The sequence below is a fragment of the Leopardus geoffroyi genome, chromosome B3 (assembly GCF_018350155.1).
Source record: "Leopardus geoffroyi isolate Oge1 chromosome B3, O.geoffroyi_Oge1_pat1.0, whole genome shotgun sequence".
NCBI classification, from domain to species: domain Eukaryota; kingdom Metazoa; phylum Chordata; class Mammalia; order Carnivora; family Felidae; genus Leopardus; species Leopardus geoffroyi.
In genome coordinates, this window is record NC_059337.1 from 86,051,317 (window position 1) to 86,069,659 (window position 18,343).

The following is an 18,343-nucleotide window of genomic DNA, read 5'->3' on the forward strand; positions in this document are numbered from 1 at the left end:
CATCCCTCGGAGCTCCCTGGGTAGGGCGAGAAGTGGGCACGGCCGGCTGTGCCTGCCCTGGCTCCTGACCCCAGGAGGAAGGCAGGTCGGAGGCATCTGCCCCTTAATATTCTTCTCTGTCAACCTTGCTCTTCACGAGTGCTACTGAGAACAGCCGGACCCCTCTCCTGCGCGTACACACGCCCATCTCTCATTCTATCCCCTAGCCGCAGCCCTAGCTGACCCGCGGACTCCGGGAAGCAGCCCAGGGTGTTGGTCAGGGTTGCAGAGCGAGGGAAGAGTTCCCCTTCCTCAGCAGCCTGTAGCGCCGGGGTCCCGCCGCGGCAGTCGCCCCCGCGGGCGCCATCTACCAGGCTGCTCGAGGGCGGTTTCGGATAGAGCCAGATTCCTGTTCCTTCTCGTCGTCTCTCCTCAGACCCGGCCTGTGCCGAGAGGGGGGCACCACAGATTACCGTCCGCGGCACTGGGACCGCTGACAGATTTATGAAGACTTTACAGCATCTGGCCTGGGCCCGAAGTGGCAGGGCAGAGGTCCAGCCTAAGAGACGCGCTGCAGGCTAAAGGGCTAAAGTTCCCCCAGCCGCGTGCCCGGGGGCAGGGGTGGGGTGGTGGGGAGGGGGGCGCGAGCTGCCCCTGGAGTCCGGGGCCCTGGCTCCCTCCCCTCTGGCGGGTGTACACGTCTGTCCCCGGCGGTGCCGGGCATAGGGATTCTCCCCGCTGCGTGTAGTCCTCTCCTTCCCACCCTCCCCGGCTAGCTTCCAGTCTCCCACAGAGTAAATATTTACCCAGAGGACGGGTAGCCCCTCGGAGGAGGCCTCGACAGCACCCTGGAAGGGCTTTTGGCTTTTCACCGGCCTGTATCAGCTGCAGCCCTTAACTGGTTGTATTTTGGTTTTGGTCTCTCAGTAGAAATTCTTTTAGTAGATATTCTTCCGATCTCTGTGTAATCTTCTGGGTCCAGAGCCGGCAGTTACCAGGGAGCAATGACCCCATCTGCCCCTTGCTCTTTCTCAAAGTCCTCATCTTTAGAACCACCGTCGAGGCTTACTGGCCCTTAATGTTTCTCTCTCTCCTGCCGGCCCGCCCTCTAGCCCTCTTTCCCTTCTTCAGGTCACTCCTCTCTCTTTCGTTGGGGGTCTTCGATTTGCCGGCTACCTGACCGCAGCACTCATTGTGCGTCCCCAGGAGGATTTAAAATCAGTCCCTTCCTCTAGGATCCTTCACCTCTGTCTCTTCCCTGAAGCTTTGATTCCTTTTGCCCCCGAAGTTGGGGCCTCAGTTTGCCGCAGATTCTTCTCAGTGTCCCTAAACACCGAAGATGCTCGCCAGCTCTTCAGAATGTCCTGGGCTGAGAGCACGGAACACCCGAACTCGCCGGCGTGATGAGGGCCTGCCGCGCTCCGAGGAGCCCCAGCAGAGGCTGCGCCACAATGATCATGCCCTGCCACGGCCAAGTCCCAACAGGTGGAAATGGAGAGAGAGAGTGACAGACCTATTTGGGAGCGCAGGATATGTGAGGTAGCTGAAGGAGTTTAGAGATGAACGGGAGGGATTGGTGTGTTAGGTACACCTAGCCAGAGCTCTAAACAATGAGAATCTCAGAATCACTCTGGGTTGGTGCTGTAGAACCACTATAACCCTCTAAGAGCGCATAGACCCACATCCCGGCACTGGGTCTTGCCAGCCCGAAGGTGGAATAGCCCATTACCGACCCCGCAGACCAGCAAAGTCAGCGAGGCGCTCACCGGGAGCGCACGAGCGGTGTGGAGTCTGAGCCAGAGGTAGGGCTAGTCACTGTGCGTGTTTGTGTGTGTGTGGGGGGGAGGGGCCAGGGAGCTTCGTGATCCAGAAGCCCAGGATGTTCAATCTTTCTCACAAACCTCAGTCCTAAGCTCCTCTCTGATATCTCAGTCTCAACTAATTTGCACCCAACCCCCGAGATGGAATTGCTGCATTAAAAATCTTGGATTCCCAAAGCACCTCTGCGGGGTAAGATACCAGGCAGTGCCAAGCAACAGGTAGTGAGGGTCAGACGAAGGTGAAACCGCTATCAAGTCAAATTGCAAGAAATTATAAACAATTGAAACAAACAAAAAAGGCAGACATGTTCAAGTATTTCTAGTTGTGAGACTTTTCACAGGAATCAAGCATAAGGAATTAAGGGTGTTTGAATTCATCTTTTTTTTTTTTTTTTTTAATCTTCCAAGTCTTCCTTACCTGTAAATTTGAAGTTAGACTGCGGCCCCAACAACAGAAGCATGAGGATCTGGAGATGGCTCTCCGTTTCAAAAAGCACAGATGATCATTCGCTTTTCTGGCTTCTGGTCACTTACTGGTCCGGAATCTGGGCCCAGTCAGCTTCCCTGTTTGTAGACCAGAGCCACACACATCCCTCGGGATTGTGGGAAGATCAACACGAGTCCTGTGTGCATGAGAAGTAGCGTTTTGACTGTCAAGTAGCAGTAGCAGTATCCTCGACCAGAAGCAGTACAAACACCCAAGTTCATTAAAGATGTTCCCCGTCTTGCTTTTAATTTTGACTAGCATTCCCTATAACCCATACTCAAAATGTGATCAGCTTTGGCCGCCAACAAGAGTACTGTACTCTTTAGATTAGACTTAGAGTGATCGAAAGTGAAAATTCAGAAGTAGGCTGCCCCGCAGGGCCTCTGGTAACTAAACAGAAGACCGGGGGATTACTTGTATGTGCAGTCTCAGTGTTCAACTTTCTTGGGACCGAGTCTTTTTGATTAAACCTTTCACTGGTGGGGGATGCCAGCAGACCTTGGCATCAGGTACCAGCAGACCAGGATCGCGGCTGAGCTGTGTGGTGTGCTGGCCTCCAAGGAGAGTGCCCCTCGCACAGGCTATCGTCGACCCCTTGTGCGTAAGTTCTCTGCGCACCGCGCACGGCCAGGGACTGGAGTCTGTGTGGCTACGGTTTGGCCCAGCGCTTCTGGATGAACCCATCAGAGGCTGCGTTAGGAGGCTAGTCACGGAGACAGAAGAAGGGTCTCCACCTGGCGGTCTCAGTGGCCCCCATCTCCGGCTCGGTCTCTCCTAAACCTCCTGGTCTTTCCGAGGGGCCTACCATCTCACACCTGTGCTCTCGCCACCTGGCATAGGCTGGAGTGAGGTAACCTCTGCCGGTAATAGGTTTTTCTCCAGACAGCCCCTGGAGGCCCGCATGACGGGCAATTCTAAGAACCACTGCCCTCGTAACGGTGGCCCCCCACCTCCCACCTGGAGTTTTAACTTCAATTCTGAGGCATCTGTCCCTCCTCCCCTCCTAGAAGTCTCTTCAACCCCTTTTCCCTTCGAGTCTCTCAAATTCAGACTAAACGCTTTCATTTGCTTATTCAGCATTTTTATCAGCCCGATTGTGTTGTCTGTTTGCGCTGCTCCTGGGAAGGTGTCAAACTCCCATTTTCATTGTATTTAGTCACCCAGGTGCAGAGCAAGCTTGAAAGAGACAGCGGAAGGACTTTCCCGGACTGCACTGTCGCTCAGCTGGCCGCACCAATCACCATGCAGCTTGCCCTCGGACCCTCCTCTTTGAGGGCGTGTCCCTGGTGAGTGATTGACGGAGCCGCCCGGCCCAGCTCAGGCCAGCCCACGTTGCTGCTTAGATTGAAATGCAGAACTCTAGCCTCTTTCATCGGGGCACAGACTTCCTTTTACTCCTTCCTTTTGCACTCTCGCCGCCTCCTCCCGGGAAGAAGCGGAGGCACCGGCGGCCCGGGGCAGCGACGAGCCGGGCCACTGAGGCTGTGCGAAAAGTTACTTTTTGGGAGTGCGGAACTGGGGCCCCGTTGGTGTACTGCTCGGAGCAATGGGTGAGTGGCGGCGGGGGACGCTGTCAGAGCCGGGAAGGGAGGGAGGGAACCACAGGGTGAGGGAGGGAGGGAGGGAGAGCGAGGGCGCGCACCACTGAGCGTTCACACTCTTCTTATTGACTTTGCTCGTGTTTCTACAAGTTGTTAGGAACACGCTAAGGGTCAGGGCGCACAGCAGTTCAGTCTGAACGCTGGCTACTGGGTTGCTGTTGATACCATTTTCTGATTTTAAAGGAAGGGAGCGGTGGCATCAGCAAGCTCCGCAGTCTTAGTGGAGGACCAAGTTTTGTTTCACGTAGACTCACACACTCAGAACGTGAGGGGAAAAAAAAACAAACAAACTGTAGTTTCTTCTAGACCTTGTCTAATCGCGCGGGTCTCCAGGCGGGGCGCTGGGGCTCAAGGGGTAGCGGCCCAAAGACTTTAGCGCCGAGAAGGCGAGAAGGAGCCTGTTGCAGGCGTCAAGACCGATCTCCTTGCCCGCTTCGGAGACTTTTGAACACTTGGAGCTGCCCTGTGTCCCACCACTTTGTTTGCTTGTAGTGGCCGCAGGCACCACCGGAATGGGTGGGGGTGGGGGGGGGGTCCCACTCGACCTTAGTGGTTTGGGGCCACTGGGCGAGACTCGGGGACAATAGGGTTTGGGAAAAGCCCAGGTCCCTAGTCCGGGGTGGGTGCATCCGCCCTGCCTTCTTATGCGGGCGGAGGCCGAGTGGTAAACGGCTGTCCCAAACTCCCGGTGCGTGTCCCCGCGCGCCGTGTGTTCGTTTTGCAGAGCCAGCCTTTGGGGAGGTGAACCAGCTGGGAGGAGTATTCGTGAACGGGAGGCCGCTGCCCAACGCCATCCGGCTTCGTATCGTGGAACTGGCCCAACTGGGCATCAGACCGTGTGACATCAGCCGCCAGCTACGGGTCTCGCACGGCTGCGTCAGCAAGATTCTGGCGCGCTACAACGAGACAGGTTCGATCTTGCCAGGAGCCATTGGGGGCAGCAAACCCCGAGTTACCACCCCCACCGTGGTGAAACACATCCGGACCTACAAGCAAAGGGACCCTGGCATCTTTGCCTGGGAAATCCGGGACCGCCTGCTGGCGGACGGCGTGTGCGACAAGTACAACGTGCCCTCGGTGAGCTCCATCAGCCGCATCCTGCGCAACAAGATCGGCAACTTGGCTCAACAGGGTCATTACGACTCCTACAAGCAGCACCAGCCGGCGCCGCAGCCGGCTCTGCCCTATAACCACATCTACTCGTACCCCAGCCCCATCACGGCGGCCGCAGCTAAGGTGCCCACGCCGCCCGGGGTGCCAGCCATCCCCGGCTCGGTGGCCATGCCCCGTACCTGGCCCTCCTCCCATTCCGTCACCGATATCCTGGGCATTCGCTCCATCACCGACCAAGGTAAGGGCTCACGGGCCGGATGTGTGGACGTTGCAGAGTCTTCCTCTATACCCTCGCTGGTGTCTCGGTATCTGCGGCCTCCGAGCCCGCGTCTATCCCACCACCTGAGGCTTTTTCCTTTCGAAACTATGGAGTCCTCCCAGGGGGGTGTCCTGATCTCATTAACTTGAAATTCATGCCCTCCGTTTCCTTGCCACACACAGTCTCCTGCCTCATCTCAAACTACCAGACCCATAACATCCCCCCATCCCCAACACATGGTTCGCATTTTCCACCCTCCCCCGCCTCTCTCGCCGCTGCTGCCTCAGACCCGCTCGCTCACTTGGAGAGCGTGGCCCGGGTTGGACTGGGGGCTCAGCCCGGGAGGACTGAGCGGGCGTGGGGTTGCCTGTTGCAGACACCGCTGCGGGCAGCTTGTTTGGGGATCAGATGCGGCCGCGAGGAGTTGGGCACCCTGTGGAAATTGCAGTATTCTTGGATTCTGGCAATCAGGCCAAATTTGCTCAGGCAGGAAGTTCAAATGTCACCTAATTGGTTTCATTCTTATGCTTCACTTCATTTTCCTCGGAAACTGAGGTCCCGAAGTTACTACTAGTAACTTGCATGTTACTGCATTGCTCATTCTGGGACTAATTTTCTGCTTTATTTCTCTCTCCCTTTTTTCCCAAGCGCCCCCCACCCTGGCCTTTACCTTAACAGACTTCACTATTTGTATCTTAGGAAGTAGCACCAACCACCGTTGTGATGGAGACAAAATGCGTGGTGATTCCATCTTGTCCTCTCTTCTTTCCCCCTTTCCCCACGCCTGCGGCTTCTCTTTAGTGTCTCCTGGTCCCGGGAAATGCCAGTGGATATCTAGTACTTGCACGTTTTCAGCGGTGCCACCCCGCTGTTCTCTTCCTTTCTCACCCTTGACCTTGTGGTGTCCCCAGTGTCTTTTCTGGTTGGTAAGAAGGATTCCCCGAGATCCCCCCCCCCCCCCCCCCCCCCCCCCCCCCCCCCCGCCCCAGCTCAGTCGGCTTCTGCAGACCAGAGTTTGTTTTCTTTTACTTCATAGTTAAACAAAACAATACAACAACAACAAGAAAAACCAGCATTAGCTTCTTTCTTGGTAGGGGTAAAAAGTCAAAATGTCCTAGATGCAGAATTAAAATAATACAGAGATAAGAGCCTACCTTTTAAATTTGTTGGCCAAAAGTTTAAAAAGCACAGAAGAAAAATTAAATAGGATGGGGGGATAGTTCCTTTAATTATTTCCTGTCTTTCTCTGTTGTCACCACATTGGCACAATTATCTTTTTAAGTAATTAAAGCAGAGCCTGATTTCTCATATTCTTGTTTTCTGACTGTCAATTTACAAGATCCTTCTAAGGAGCTCAGTTTTGTCTTATTCGGGGCTGGTTGGAGCTTTAGTTGGAGAGAGTTTGCCCTTGATTTATAGGATAAACTGACCTCAGTGACATTTAAAGGAAGCTCCTGTTCATGGGAAAGTGTGAGATCAGCAGAAATGGGGGCTCACAGGGGGATCTCAATTTCTTAAGATAACTTCAGGCTTGTGCCCACCGATTGCCTTTTGTCTGGGAAGGCAAAGAGAGACTGGCAGTTCTGCGCCAAAACACGGTTTCCTGGTGCAAATTGGAACACAATCTAATCCTTTGGAAAGGAGGAGGAATAGTTAAAAAAAAAAAAAAAAGACTGACAGATTTGAAAAGACAACTGTTCTTCCCCAGGGATCCTACAATCAGACCAAATATCAGTTGGAAAAGTAATGGAGTACATGGAGAGGAGCAACTGTTCTAGATGTTGATTCTGGATGCCAGCTTTAAACATGTTTTCTGACAAATCCGTGAACATAAGATGATTATTTCTATAAGTGATCACTTCTACAAAATGATTGCTCCTTCAAAGCACTGTGTCAGATGGAAGTATTTAAAATCAAGTTGTAGCGGCTTTATCAAACTTCAGTCCTCCACCCATAGGTCCCAAAGACAAAAACACATTGCTCACAGTCTTCAAATATCTCTTCTTTAAAACTGTAGTTGGCCATTCAAAGATGGCAGTGGTTTAATAGGCACACATTTAGGTATTGTGGTAATCATTTTACAGTGTATAATTTTCTTTGTTTCTCTATTAAGAACATAAAGGATAACTGATGGTTTTGTTCCTTTCAAAATACTTAATTCTACCTTCATTTTCTTAACCTTTTATTTCATTAAAAAAAAAAAACCCACCCTCTCTCTATAACCTTACCACTGTCACTGGTGGCATTTACAGGGGTAATTGTAATATTTATTTTCTGAGTCATATGCACATAACCTCACATATTTAACGTGTAGACATAGAGCATCAAGGGTAGTCACACACAAGTTAGGCACACACAAGACAGAAACTATGCATGTATATTTTGCATGTGCATTGTGGCCATCACGTAGTTATTTGCTTGCAAAGGACTTTACAGGTCTTTTGTCTCATCTATCCACCTAAGTACTAGATCCCCACAGCACAGTGAGCATTTTTCTAGATGTCTCTGAGCAGGAGCACAGGCCAAGGACGGTTAGGCCAAGGACGCTCCTCTCTCCCTTTTCAGTCTGCGCCAGTCCCAGTGTTTGTCAATCCCGAATCAACCCTGGGTTACGATTGGGATGAACAGCTTCACGTGTTCTTTCCCTAATTTGGGGAAACTCCCAGGTTCTTTCCATTCGATTCCTCGGGGGGAGCGAGCAGGGCGGGGGGAGGAGAAAATCAAAGGCTTTTGAAAAAGGGAGAAAAAGAAACCTTCCCGCAGGCCTTGGTGAAAGAGCTCGGAGAGGCCTACTCTGAGCGAGTCAGCGTAGCGGGGCCCTGGGCTGAAAGCCGGCGAGGCCGCGCCTGGGACCAGCGCCCCCGGGAGGCCGAGGGCAGGGGTCGGAGCCCTGGAGCTCGCGGGTCGCGGTTTCGGGCCGCGTCTCAGGCCGGGGTGCGCGGGTTGGAGCCCCAGCTTGATGCCTTCTCGTCCTCCCCAGGAGTGAGCGACAGCTCCCCCTACCACAGCCCCAAGGTGGAGGAGTGGAGCAGCCTGGGCCGTAACAACTTCGCCGCCGCCGCCCCCCACGCGGTGAACGGGCTGGAGAAGGGAGCTCTGGAGCAGGAAGCCAAGTACGGTCAGGTGAGAAGGCGAGGGCCCCGCCGGGTGGGCCGCGGTGGCCGCGGGGGTTTGGGCGACGCAGGACCCAGTTCTTTCTGGGCCTCGACCGAGGGCAAGCCCGGGCCGACCGGCGGTCACGGTTGGGTGAGGCGGGACGGAGGCCGGGACCTTGCAGGGCGGAGTTGAGCCACGACCCCCCGCCGCGGGCCCGAGGGCCTGGGGCGGTGGAAGCGCCTCCAGGCCTGTTTGGCCTCTGCAGGCGCGGCCCCCGAAGCCCTATCTGCTGCTCGCACTGGGAATAGTGACCCAAGGAAGGCGCTTCCGAGGGGCCGGGAGAGCGGCCTGGGTTCTCTGAGCGGCGCCGGCGCTGGCTGCCTGCAACGCCCGCGAAGCGCACGCCGGGGGTCGGGGCCTGCGGGCTGGTGGGCTGCGGGGTCCCCACGCTCGCGCGTGTCTCGTACGGCGGCTCCCTGCAAACACGCCGGCGTAGCCTGCCCTGTGATCGTTTGGAGAGGGCAACCAGATAAACCTAATAAAGTTACCATTTCCAGATTAAGGGTCACGTTGTAATCTCCCAAGGGAGGTTTGTGAGAAAACCTCAAATTATACGGACTGGCTGTGGACCGTTTAATTTTTCTTTCCCTCTGTCCCTCCCCCGACTCTGCAAAAAGAAAAATTAAAACACTCGTGTTCTCCCGCCCCCCTCCCCCACCCGGAAAAAATTAAGCAACCACCACCACTGACGCCCTAGAGGTTTGAGTCTAAACTCATCACCAAGTTGGAGTCAGGAGTTCAAAGCCCCGAAAAGCAAGCAAACAAACAAACAAACACGGACCTTAAAGCAGCTTAAGGTTTCATTGAGCGGGTCTGGGTAGATTTGCAAGGTTCTTAACGCCAAACTCCAGTTCCGAAGCCCCCAAATACCCAGTTTTCGTTTTATTATTTTGAAGTCCTAAAACTCCTAATGTTTTAGCTGTCAGAAAGCAGCGTTTTATGTGATATGTAACTTGTTGCTTTTATTCACTTGCGAAGAAAAAAAATCCTAACTCTCATTTTCTCAAACGCCATTTCCACTTCCTTTTCTCTCCCTGTTTTGTTAAAAGAGACTCATATACGTATTCTCCCGTGACAAAGATCCTTGAAAATAGCAAAGAAAGAGTCCCTTTCCCGTATCTGTTTCTACTGTAAAGAATGTCATGGAGAAATTATACGAAAGTTTGTCGTTTTCTTTTTAAAAAGCTGCTTATCATGAAGAAGATGCAGTAGGTACAGCGGTTAGGAGCTCCGATCTTCTGGCACCACTGCCACTTAAGCAAGTAATTTTAGCGCCTCCATTTTTTCATCTGTAAAACGGGGAAATAATAGTCCCAACCTCCAGAGATGTTGAGACGATTCAATGAGATAATGCAGTCGTAAGGCACACAGTAAACCTCCATTAAAAGTTACCAGTGGTTATACATGGCGGTTTAGAGATGGTCTTCCAAAAACAAGCGATTTTGAGGGGTAGGGGTGTGTGAGCATATACTTTGTTTGGAGAGTTCATAGTCAAAAAGTGTCAAGGCGTGTTATTACAAACAATGGAAGGAGTGTATTTAAAGCATCCAGCATAGTAGCTCGCGTTTAATAGGTGCTCAGTAGTTTTTATTAGGTCATCATTTGTTGGAATAACATCGTGAAGTATAGAGTTGAAAAATAGTTTTTGATTCTCACATAGTTGATAAACCCAGTTTACATATAAAGCAATGTCTTAATTCAAAAATCTTTGATTATTTCATTTTTTCCTCCCTTGAATTATATAGATCTAGTGTTTATACTCATTTAGAAATGGTTAATTTACACACATACTTCAAACAGACCACTTTAAAATAAAAATAGAACTGATTCAAAAAATCTGTATATTCTGAACATGAAAGTTGATTACATTTTATACGTTGATTATTACTGAATTATGAGATTTATAAAAGCAAGTAAATTAAAGACATAAGTGGCTAAATAAGCATTGTTCGAAGTACCTAAGAGAACAAGTTCAATTTTTTTCCAGAAGAAAAAGACATTTATATCAAACTTAAATTTGGAAACTTCTTAATTGCAGGATGCTAATCTTCTGTATTATCATGTGGTAATATAATTCAGTTGATGTAAAATTTCAAAACTTCAGAAGTTTCTAAGTACAATTAAATCAGTGGTTATTATCATGATCAAAATAGTGCTTAATGATGAAGGTGTGCTAAGTAGGTAGAGAAATTTAGGCTGTGTCATTTTGTGAACAGTTTTGGAACTTGGACATTGATTTCCTGGAGGGTAAAATTCTATACTAATACTTGCTCATAAAAAAGCAACGGTAAGGTGTGTGTGTGTGTGTGTGTGTGTGTATGTGTATGCATTTCCCTTGCCAATATTCAAAGAGCAGCTTTATTTTTAAGTTATTTTTCAAAATGTTATCAGCATAAGTGTATTTTAAAAACCAAAATGTAAACTCAGGTAACATTTTTCTATTTGTGTAATGAACAAAATTTGAAAGTTTTTGGCAAAAAATTCTCAAAAATTATGCACATAATACTTTCAGGGCACTTATAGTTTTTATTAAATAGTGCAATATTATATGACTCAAGTTTCATTTTAGTACATAAAGGAGGAAATTGAGAATTCAGAATCATAGGATTTAGAGCATAGTCTTTTCCCAGAAGACACCTGTAAAATTACTAAAGGGACTGAATTGACAACTGATTGTAGGTACTAGTGATTACCGTAATCTAGAGTTTCTATTTTCAGCTTAAACTACAAAAAAGGATGCCTGATCGCTAGTAATTAGAACCTTATGCACATTTCAGCTATATACACACCTATCTTTTGTTTTTAAACCACTAATTTAGAGTACTCAAACTTGTCTTACTCATTAAGATGAAGTCAATACTTTATATTACCATTTAGAAGTCCTTATTGTCTACCCTTGAGGATAGAAGAAAAAATATTTATTTGTTTTGGCTTTTTTCACCTGCATTTAATATTGGGCTAGAAATCTTTAATCTCCTTTAATTCTGAATGGCAACAATGTTCTCTGGTTCCTAATGGCTGGTTCTCTTCTGTTAAAACAGAAAACCTTTACTGAATGCAGTTGCATGGCAAAAAAAGGTGGGGGGGGGTGCTTTGGAATATATCTACCCTTTTATATGGTACTTAGTGAATTAATGCATTTTATTTAAACAGTTTATAAATAGTTGTATAGTTCTTGAAAAATTTTCTACAATTGGGCATACTTTCTCAGAAAAATATATGTTGTATATCTGGTACTCTAACTGAAGTAATCTGAATGTTAGATTTATAAGCTTTGCGTATCTTCAGTTTTGGTTAGTGTAGGTTAACTCAGCAAGATTAATATAACGTTAGCTACAAATCGAGATGTCAGGAATGAGGAAAAATCCTTACATACTTGAACTTAAAAAGTTAGTTAAACAAGCTGTGAAAATGGTTGGATTTGGAGACATAAATTAATCTGAAATTCTTACAAAGCATTAATTTGTATATTGTATTAGAAATATAGTATTTCAGAATCCTGAATATAACTTTCTAGTACATTATTTTAAACACTGGTTGTCCTTGTAGACATACTGTTCTCATGAAAATATAAATGAAGTTGCACTGGATTTTTCAACATATGAAATAAAGTTAATTTTATGTTAAGTAATTTATAATTTTGCAGAGAATCAAAATGTAGGCAAATGCTAGTAGAAAGTGTTTGAAATTCATGATGTTGTCTATTATGGAAAACATTCCTCAACCTGGGTAGCTTTTAACTATTAGTGTCTTAAAACAAGATTAATGATGTAGCAGTAAAATGTGTCATATAAAATACAAAAAAAAAAGTAACTTAAATTTTTTTCATGTCTACCTTAATTTTAATATTTTGGAAATATAAAATGTAGGGAAAAATTTTAAATAGCAGCTTTCCATTACCTAGAGACATTTAGATCTGCAATGTGATAACTAAGCATAATTAAGATCTTTTTGGATGAATGTTGAAACCATATTTACAACCATCATTTCATTTTATCAGATTTGTTTTACTAGGTCATTGCATAATGAATTAAGAACGGTAGAACAACAGTCAAACAAAGATTACACCAAGAAGAGCAAGAAAATCTTGTTTATTTTCAGATCTGAAACTTTTTCTTGCTTATGTTATGGAGGCTGAAATTCTAGGTGAAGCACATCTCTATTTGTGGCTAAATCTACTTTACTATAAAGCCAAAGTAAACTCATTTTATAATAAGGGGAGGACCAGGTAGAACTGATGAGTGGATGAAAGATTGTGGGTAGAGGATTGGGCGCTGCTGTTTGCATTTTCTTCAAGGGAGAAAATGTTGAGTAGACAATTCTCAGAATGTGAAGACTACTGTCTATCACTTCTAATTGCCAGACAGTTGTCATACCAGTCTCCCCCCTCCCCCCACTCTCTCCTCCCGCCATGGGCCATGGTCAAAAGCGTTTGGATCTTAATGCATTTCCATTTTCGGGGGGTGGGGGTGGTGGTGTGTGGATAAATGGAACAACCATAAATCAAACAATGAAATGGCTAGATTAGAACTTTTATTTACTTTTTTCAACAGCTTTATTCATTTTGCTTACTTAATGTATAATGCTTGTTCTGTGATCAAAAGTGACTTTTTTTTTTTTAAAGCAAGAGTATCAAAAGGCTGCACTAAGGTATACAAATGGTTATGAAACACCTATGATATGGCCCATTTTATGAGGATATGAGATGATTGAGGCAAGCCCTGTTCTCAAACTATTTATAGTCTAGCTCTCTGCCAATATAGCTTCTCAATATACTAATTTAAAAGCATGTTTTTAAAAAACGGCAAATCTATGTTTCTAAAATTTTAGAACAAGTAAAATGAAAACTCATTTTTTTCATTCAAATCTTAACTAGACATTGTATTTTATGTTTTTTTTTCCCCTAGACTATTTTCTTTAATACCAGTGAGATAGAATCTTTTTTTTTTTTTTTTTTTTTTCCTAATAACATTCAACAAACATTCAACTTTTTCTAGGGTATGCTGTTTGGTCTATTTTACTTTGTATTAGTAAATCTCATTGTCAAAATTAGGTGGAAGATCATTTGCTTCAGGGAGATCCTTGTATAGTTCTTTAGAGGAAAGGATTCTCATGGCTTTTATGGAAGATCCACATAAAAAAGCAGTTGATGGATTGAGGTCTTATTTATGGAATCTTTAGGTAAAGTCATTTTCAAAAATGGGATTTCCATTACATGCCCATTGCTGGGGTTTCATTTGGAAAATTTGTTTACTCTTCTCTGGGGATTCCATATGTTGGTTGATTTATAAATCATATTTACAATCCAATTAAATAGAGTAATTTAGCATGTTTGCTCCCACTATATTTATGGTGTACATTTGGTAGTCTCTACTCAGCCTAACTAGCTTTTCAGATTAATTACATGCCCTTCACTGAAAACATTAAACAGATTTGGGAAGTTTAAGTCATGTACTCTTTTACTGGAAAGAATAAACAAACATCAATGCTACCTGTAGTTGTTTTCCTTTGTGGTGGAAAATTTTACTCATTCAGTGATTGCTTCATAAATAACAATTACTTTACCCAGTAGAGATTTATATCTTTTGCCAACATCATATTTCAGAATTAATATGAGAAAATTGATGTGTTTATTGAGTCACTAGAATGAATAGTGAAGGTGGCAGGCACATTTTAAAGTGTGTTTGTCATCTCATCTTGTTTATGCTGCTTTTTCTAAATTTCTAAATCTGAACTTTACAAGTGAGAAGGAAAGTTGAGACAAAACTTTTTCACCCCAAATCTGGGTCATAATTTAACCTGAGGGAAAGCAAAGAGCTATTTTTATACTGTTTAAAGATTTGTTTTTTTTCTTCTTTTCTCTTAAGCAAACACTTTAAAAAATTTTTTTAAATATAATTTGACAACTTGGTTTCCATGCAGCACCCAGTGCTCATCCCAACAAGTGCCCTCCTCAGTGCCCATCACCTACTTTCTCACTTTAGCCTCCTCTTGCCTTTTTTCTAACAAGGAGATCAAACCTCCCTGAGCTTCCCTTCTTATTCATCCTTTCTGCAGTACAGAGGGACTGCATCACTAAAATGATACTAAATATGTTGTGGATTTTAGAAAACTTTGAAATACTTAAGTCACCAAATTTGTGTTATTAAGTATGAGAAATTGGACAAATATGGAATAAATTAGTAGTGTTTACTTTATGCCCAACAAACAAATGTAGTCACAGGAATAAGTAAGGCACCTGAAGGTAGCAAAGGCCTAAATCCAGTGTTCTTCCTCCCCTAAATCCTAGGAGCATTATCTGAGATGAGAGTCCACTCCAGCCTGATTTCTCAGGAGGGATGTTTCTGGGAAAAAAGAAATGGGTCTACCTAAGGGGATGGTAGACATTGCAAGAGAACAGCTGAAGAGCCCCCAAATAAAGGGGGCACATCACAGAGCAATGGCTCTAAGGGCAAGGATGTAAAGGGAAGATGGTGAAGCAAGTGTTTCAGAGATAACTATAATTCTGGATGATAGAAAAAATGCAAAGAAAAAAGAATGGGTAGGAAAAATTTGGCTGTCATGAAAAATAAAATTTATCAACACATTTTTTGGCTAACTAGAGCACTGTTTCTGTCATGTATAACATTAAGTAGTTTAGCCTTATGTACTTGTAAAATGTTGAGCAAAGGTTTTCACTGTTTTAAAAGTAATTTTAACCTTATTTTATGATCTTGACATGGTAAACAGGATAAAAAATTAATCTAGAATGGAAGAGGCTAATACAAATGCAAATACCTTTCTATAACCGGATCAGAATGATTCCTTTCAAAACTAATTGCTCGTGGGTTAGTGGGAAAATCCTACATGAACATGATTGGAACTATAATCTCTATGCAATGCTAGATTTCTTCTACAATTTGATAGCTATCTTCATACTCATCTGCTGAGAGCCTTAGAGTGTGTCTCCTTTGAACCATTCCCTGATAAGCCATCCTCAGAAAGGGGGAAATTGTTTTGTTTTGTTTTGTTTTTTTCAGAAGCTAAGAAACAGAATGAGGGTCTAACAATGAAAATAGGGTTCTAGAAGAAGAAAGAATCTTTTACAAGATGTTCTATCAAAAGATGCTCTAGTTTGAGATTAAATTGTGTTTGTTCTTTAAATGTCCTGGCAAAGCAGGAAAAGATTTGCTACAGAGGATCCTGTGTCAGGCAGGGGTGATAACTTCTTTTAACACATGACCATTGATTTGCCAATTGGCCCAGGGTAAATGGCTAAATTCCTTAATCTACATTCTTGTGTATAAAAAGAGGATAAGGATTTCATTTATATTTTAAAGTGATGTGCAATGATTTCTTTGTTAAAAATAGAGCACCATCCTATAGGACCCTTGAAATACATTTTAATTTCAATTGAAATCAAATTAAATGAAAGTAATATTGTGTTGTAATCATTATATATTATCTTGCCATTATTATAAACCCAGTAGTTTATAATGAGTTACAATTCACCAATCTTCATTATTCCATAAACGATGTTGGATATTTCTTGGTGCCTGGGACATAGGGCATATTCAAGAAACCTTAGTTTCCTTTCCCCTTCCTCATTTTTCAAAGAACAGGCACTTTGACAAACAGAGCAGGATCTGTGTGTTCTAACAGACCAAGTACACAAGGTTAACCCCTCTACTTTTATTCTTATCTTGTCAGAAATCCATGAGCAGTGTTAAATCATACCCATGTGTTTATTCTATTCCATGTATTACTCTAAATGGAGAAAATCCTTTTTGAGAGCCCACCATTGCATTGTCATAGATGTGGAAGTGAAAATAACAATCAAATGAATTAGGAAACAATTTCTATGTTGTAATTGAATTAGAAAAAGTATCTAACACAAGTCTGCTCTTTTCTTACCTCTAAGGATTGAATCGGTTTTACTACTAGTAATTATATTATACATTTACTCTCATTAGGAAATATGTTGATGTATTAATTCATTCACCATCTCTGCCAGGAAACAAGTTTACTCTTTATTTCTAAATAATGTAGAAATTGAGGGGGGAAAAAAAGAAGTTACTTGAGACACCAAGTGGTCATGCCAGAATCAGGACAGGAAATTGGGGTGTTTTTATTGTTGTTAATAGTAACAATACCAACAGTAACTTATTGGATGCCAAGAGAACACTGGTTTCTAGACAGAGCTCCTTGCCTGGGCTGCTGCATTTTGTTTGCAAACTAGGATTTTACATTTAAATTCCTTTCAAGAGAATTATCAATGTGGCTTTTAAAAACTCATTATCACAGGACCCCAAAACTTTGCAAACCAATATTCCAATTTCAAAACCACACATATGCAGTTCTTTTATATTCCAATAGACAGTTTTCTTGTTGATAAAATAGCTCTGGAAAAAAATATCCCCAATCTTCATTTAAGAACTCTTATAAGACAACTGCCTGATTTTGCATGTCCTTTGTCCAACAGGCATTTTCAACATGACCTTTTAAAATACGGCCCATGTTTTATTTAACAAAGGTTGTGCTCATTTTGAGAGTCTGGAGTGACAGCCTACACTCCGTGCCCTTCTTTACTGGAAATGAAAGCTACGCCAACCAGGCCCTTCACAAATGCTTCAACAAAAGAGCCAAACAAAACCCAAGTACGGGGAAGGTTGACAAAGGCATCCGGATAGCTGAACAGCTTCTGAGAGTATTTAATCACCATTAATTCTTTCCTCGCCCTGTATTTCCTTCCTATAATTCCAAAAGAGCAAAGCAAGTACTATGAATTTTCTTGTTGTAGCCTCCTCAAAGCCTTTGTGGAAAGAATAATATCTTGTTTTTTGGGCCTTATGTTTAAGCAGCAAGACTGTGAATGCATTTAGAATATAAAGATCAGATCTAAAAAAATCAGAAATTAGAGTCAGAATATTGCTTCTACTCGAGGAACTTACATTCTGCCTCTTTCTGCAAACCCGTGAAATGTCAACTACTACAATGTAATTATTTTCACCTCTTCTCTCTTCCTACTCTTAGGCACCAAATGGTCTACCAGCTGTAAGCAGTTTTGTGTCAGCGTCCAGCATGGCTCCTTATCCGACCCCGGCCCAAGTGTCGCCTTACATGACCTACAGCGCCGCTCCTTCCGGTTATGTGGCTGGACATGGGTGGCAACATGCCAGCGGCACCCCACTTTCCCCCCACAACTGTGACATTCCCGCATCGCTGGCGTTCAAGGGAATGCAGGCAGCCAGAGAAGGTAGTCACTCTGTCACGGCTTCTGCACTCTGATGGGAAATTCTGTCCGCGGCAGCTTCACCCGTGTCTCCCCTCAGCACACCCTCCCCCTCTCCCCTGGTCTCGGATCCCACCCCTCCCGCCCCCAAAGCTGGCTTTAAGGACTCACATCCTTTGTGCCCATGACACTTAAATATTTCTTGCCATAACTTCTCTCTTGCAGAAAACCTGACATGACTTTAGGATTTGAAAACAAAAGCAATCTTAAGGATTGAATGAGACATTTGTGTTGCCCACACACTGTTTTAACGTAGCAAAGAAACCTGCACCCCTCAAAGGGCTTAAGGAACTTTTAAAACTAGTCTTTGGTAAAACCACATGTGTATATTTATTCTAAATCAACCTGAACTTTTGAAACGTGCAATTGTTGAGATTTTGCAAAATCAATAAAGGAAAACACATACAGAAAAAAGTTACGCTGCACCCTCTGATCAAATAAGGTGACCAAGTAAGTTTAAATTCATCATTAGGAAACTAATCAATAATTGACTTGAGTGATGCTTTGTTTATTTTTAAGAGATAACCTATTTTGTTGGAAAATATGTATAACAAGCCGTATCTGAATTTAGCTCCTCCTGATGTTTTTACTCGGTTCCAAATACAATGATGTTTATATTTTCTATTAGTTTGTAAATACGGACTCTGGATGGTGCAT

The 18,343-nt window shown here is 44.5% G+C and overlaps 1 protein-coding gene across 1 annotated transcript; it reads left to right on the plus strand.

The window, feature by feature from the left end:
* The first annotated feature begins 3,439 nt into the window (after positions 1–3,439).
* PAX9 (paired box 9) lies at positions 3,440–18,328 on the plus strand. The gene is made up of 4 exons (XM_045450739.1): positions 3,440–3,836; positions 4,612–5,238; positions 8,240–8,382; positions 17,428–18,328. The coding sequence occupies exons 1-4, from the start codon at positions 3,833–3,835 to the stop codon at positions 17,680–17,682; spliced, it is 1,029 nt and encodes a 342-aa protein (XP_045306695.1). The 5' UTR covers positions 3,440–3,832; the 3' UTR covers positions 17,683–18,328.
* Positions 18,329–18,343: the final 15 nt, after the last annotated feature.

Coding starts and splice junctions, on each gene's coding strand:
- PAX9 (XM_045450739.1), top strand. Junction 5,239..8,239: donor TCGCTCCATCACCGACCAAG/GTAAGGGCTCAC, acceptor CGTCCTCCCCAG/GAGTGAGCGACAGCTCCCCC. Junction 8,383..17,427: donor AGGAAGCCAAGTACGGTCAG/GTGAGAAGGCGA, acceptor TCCTACTCTTAG/GCACCAAATGGTCTACCAGC.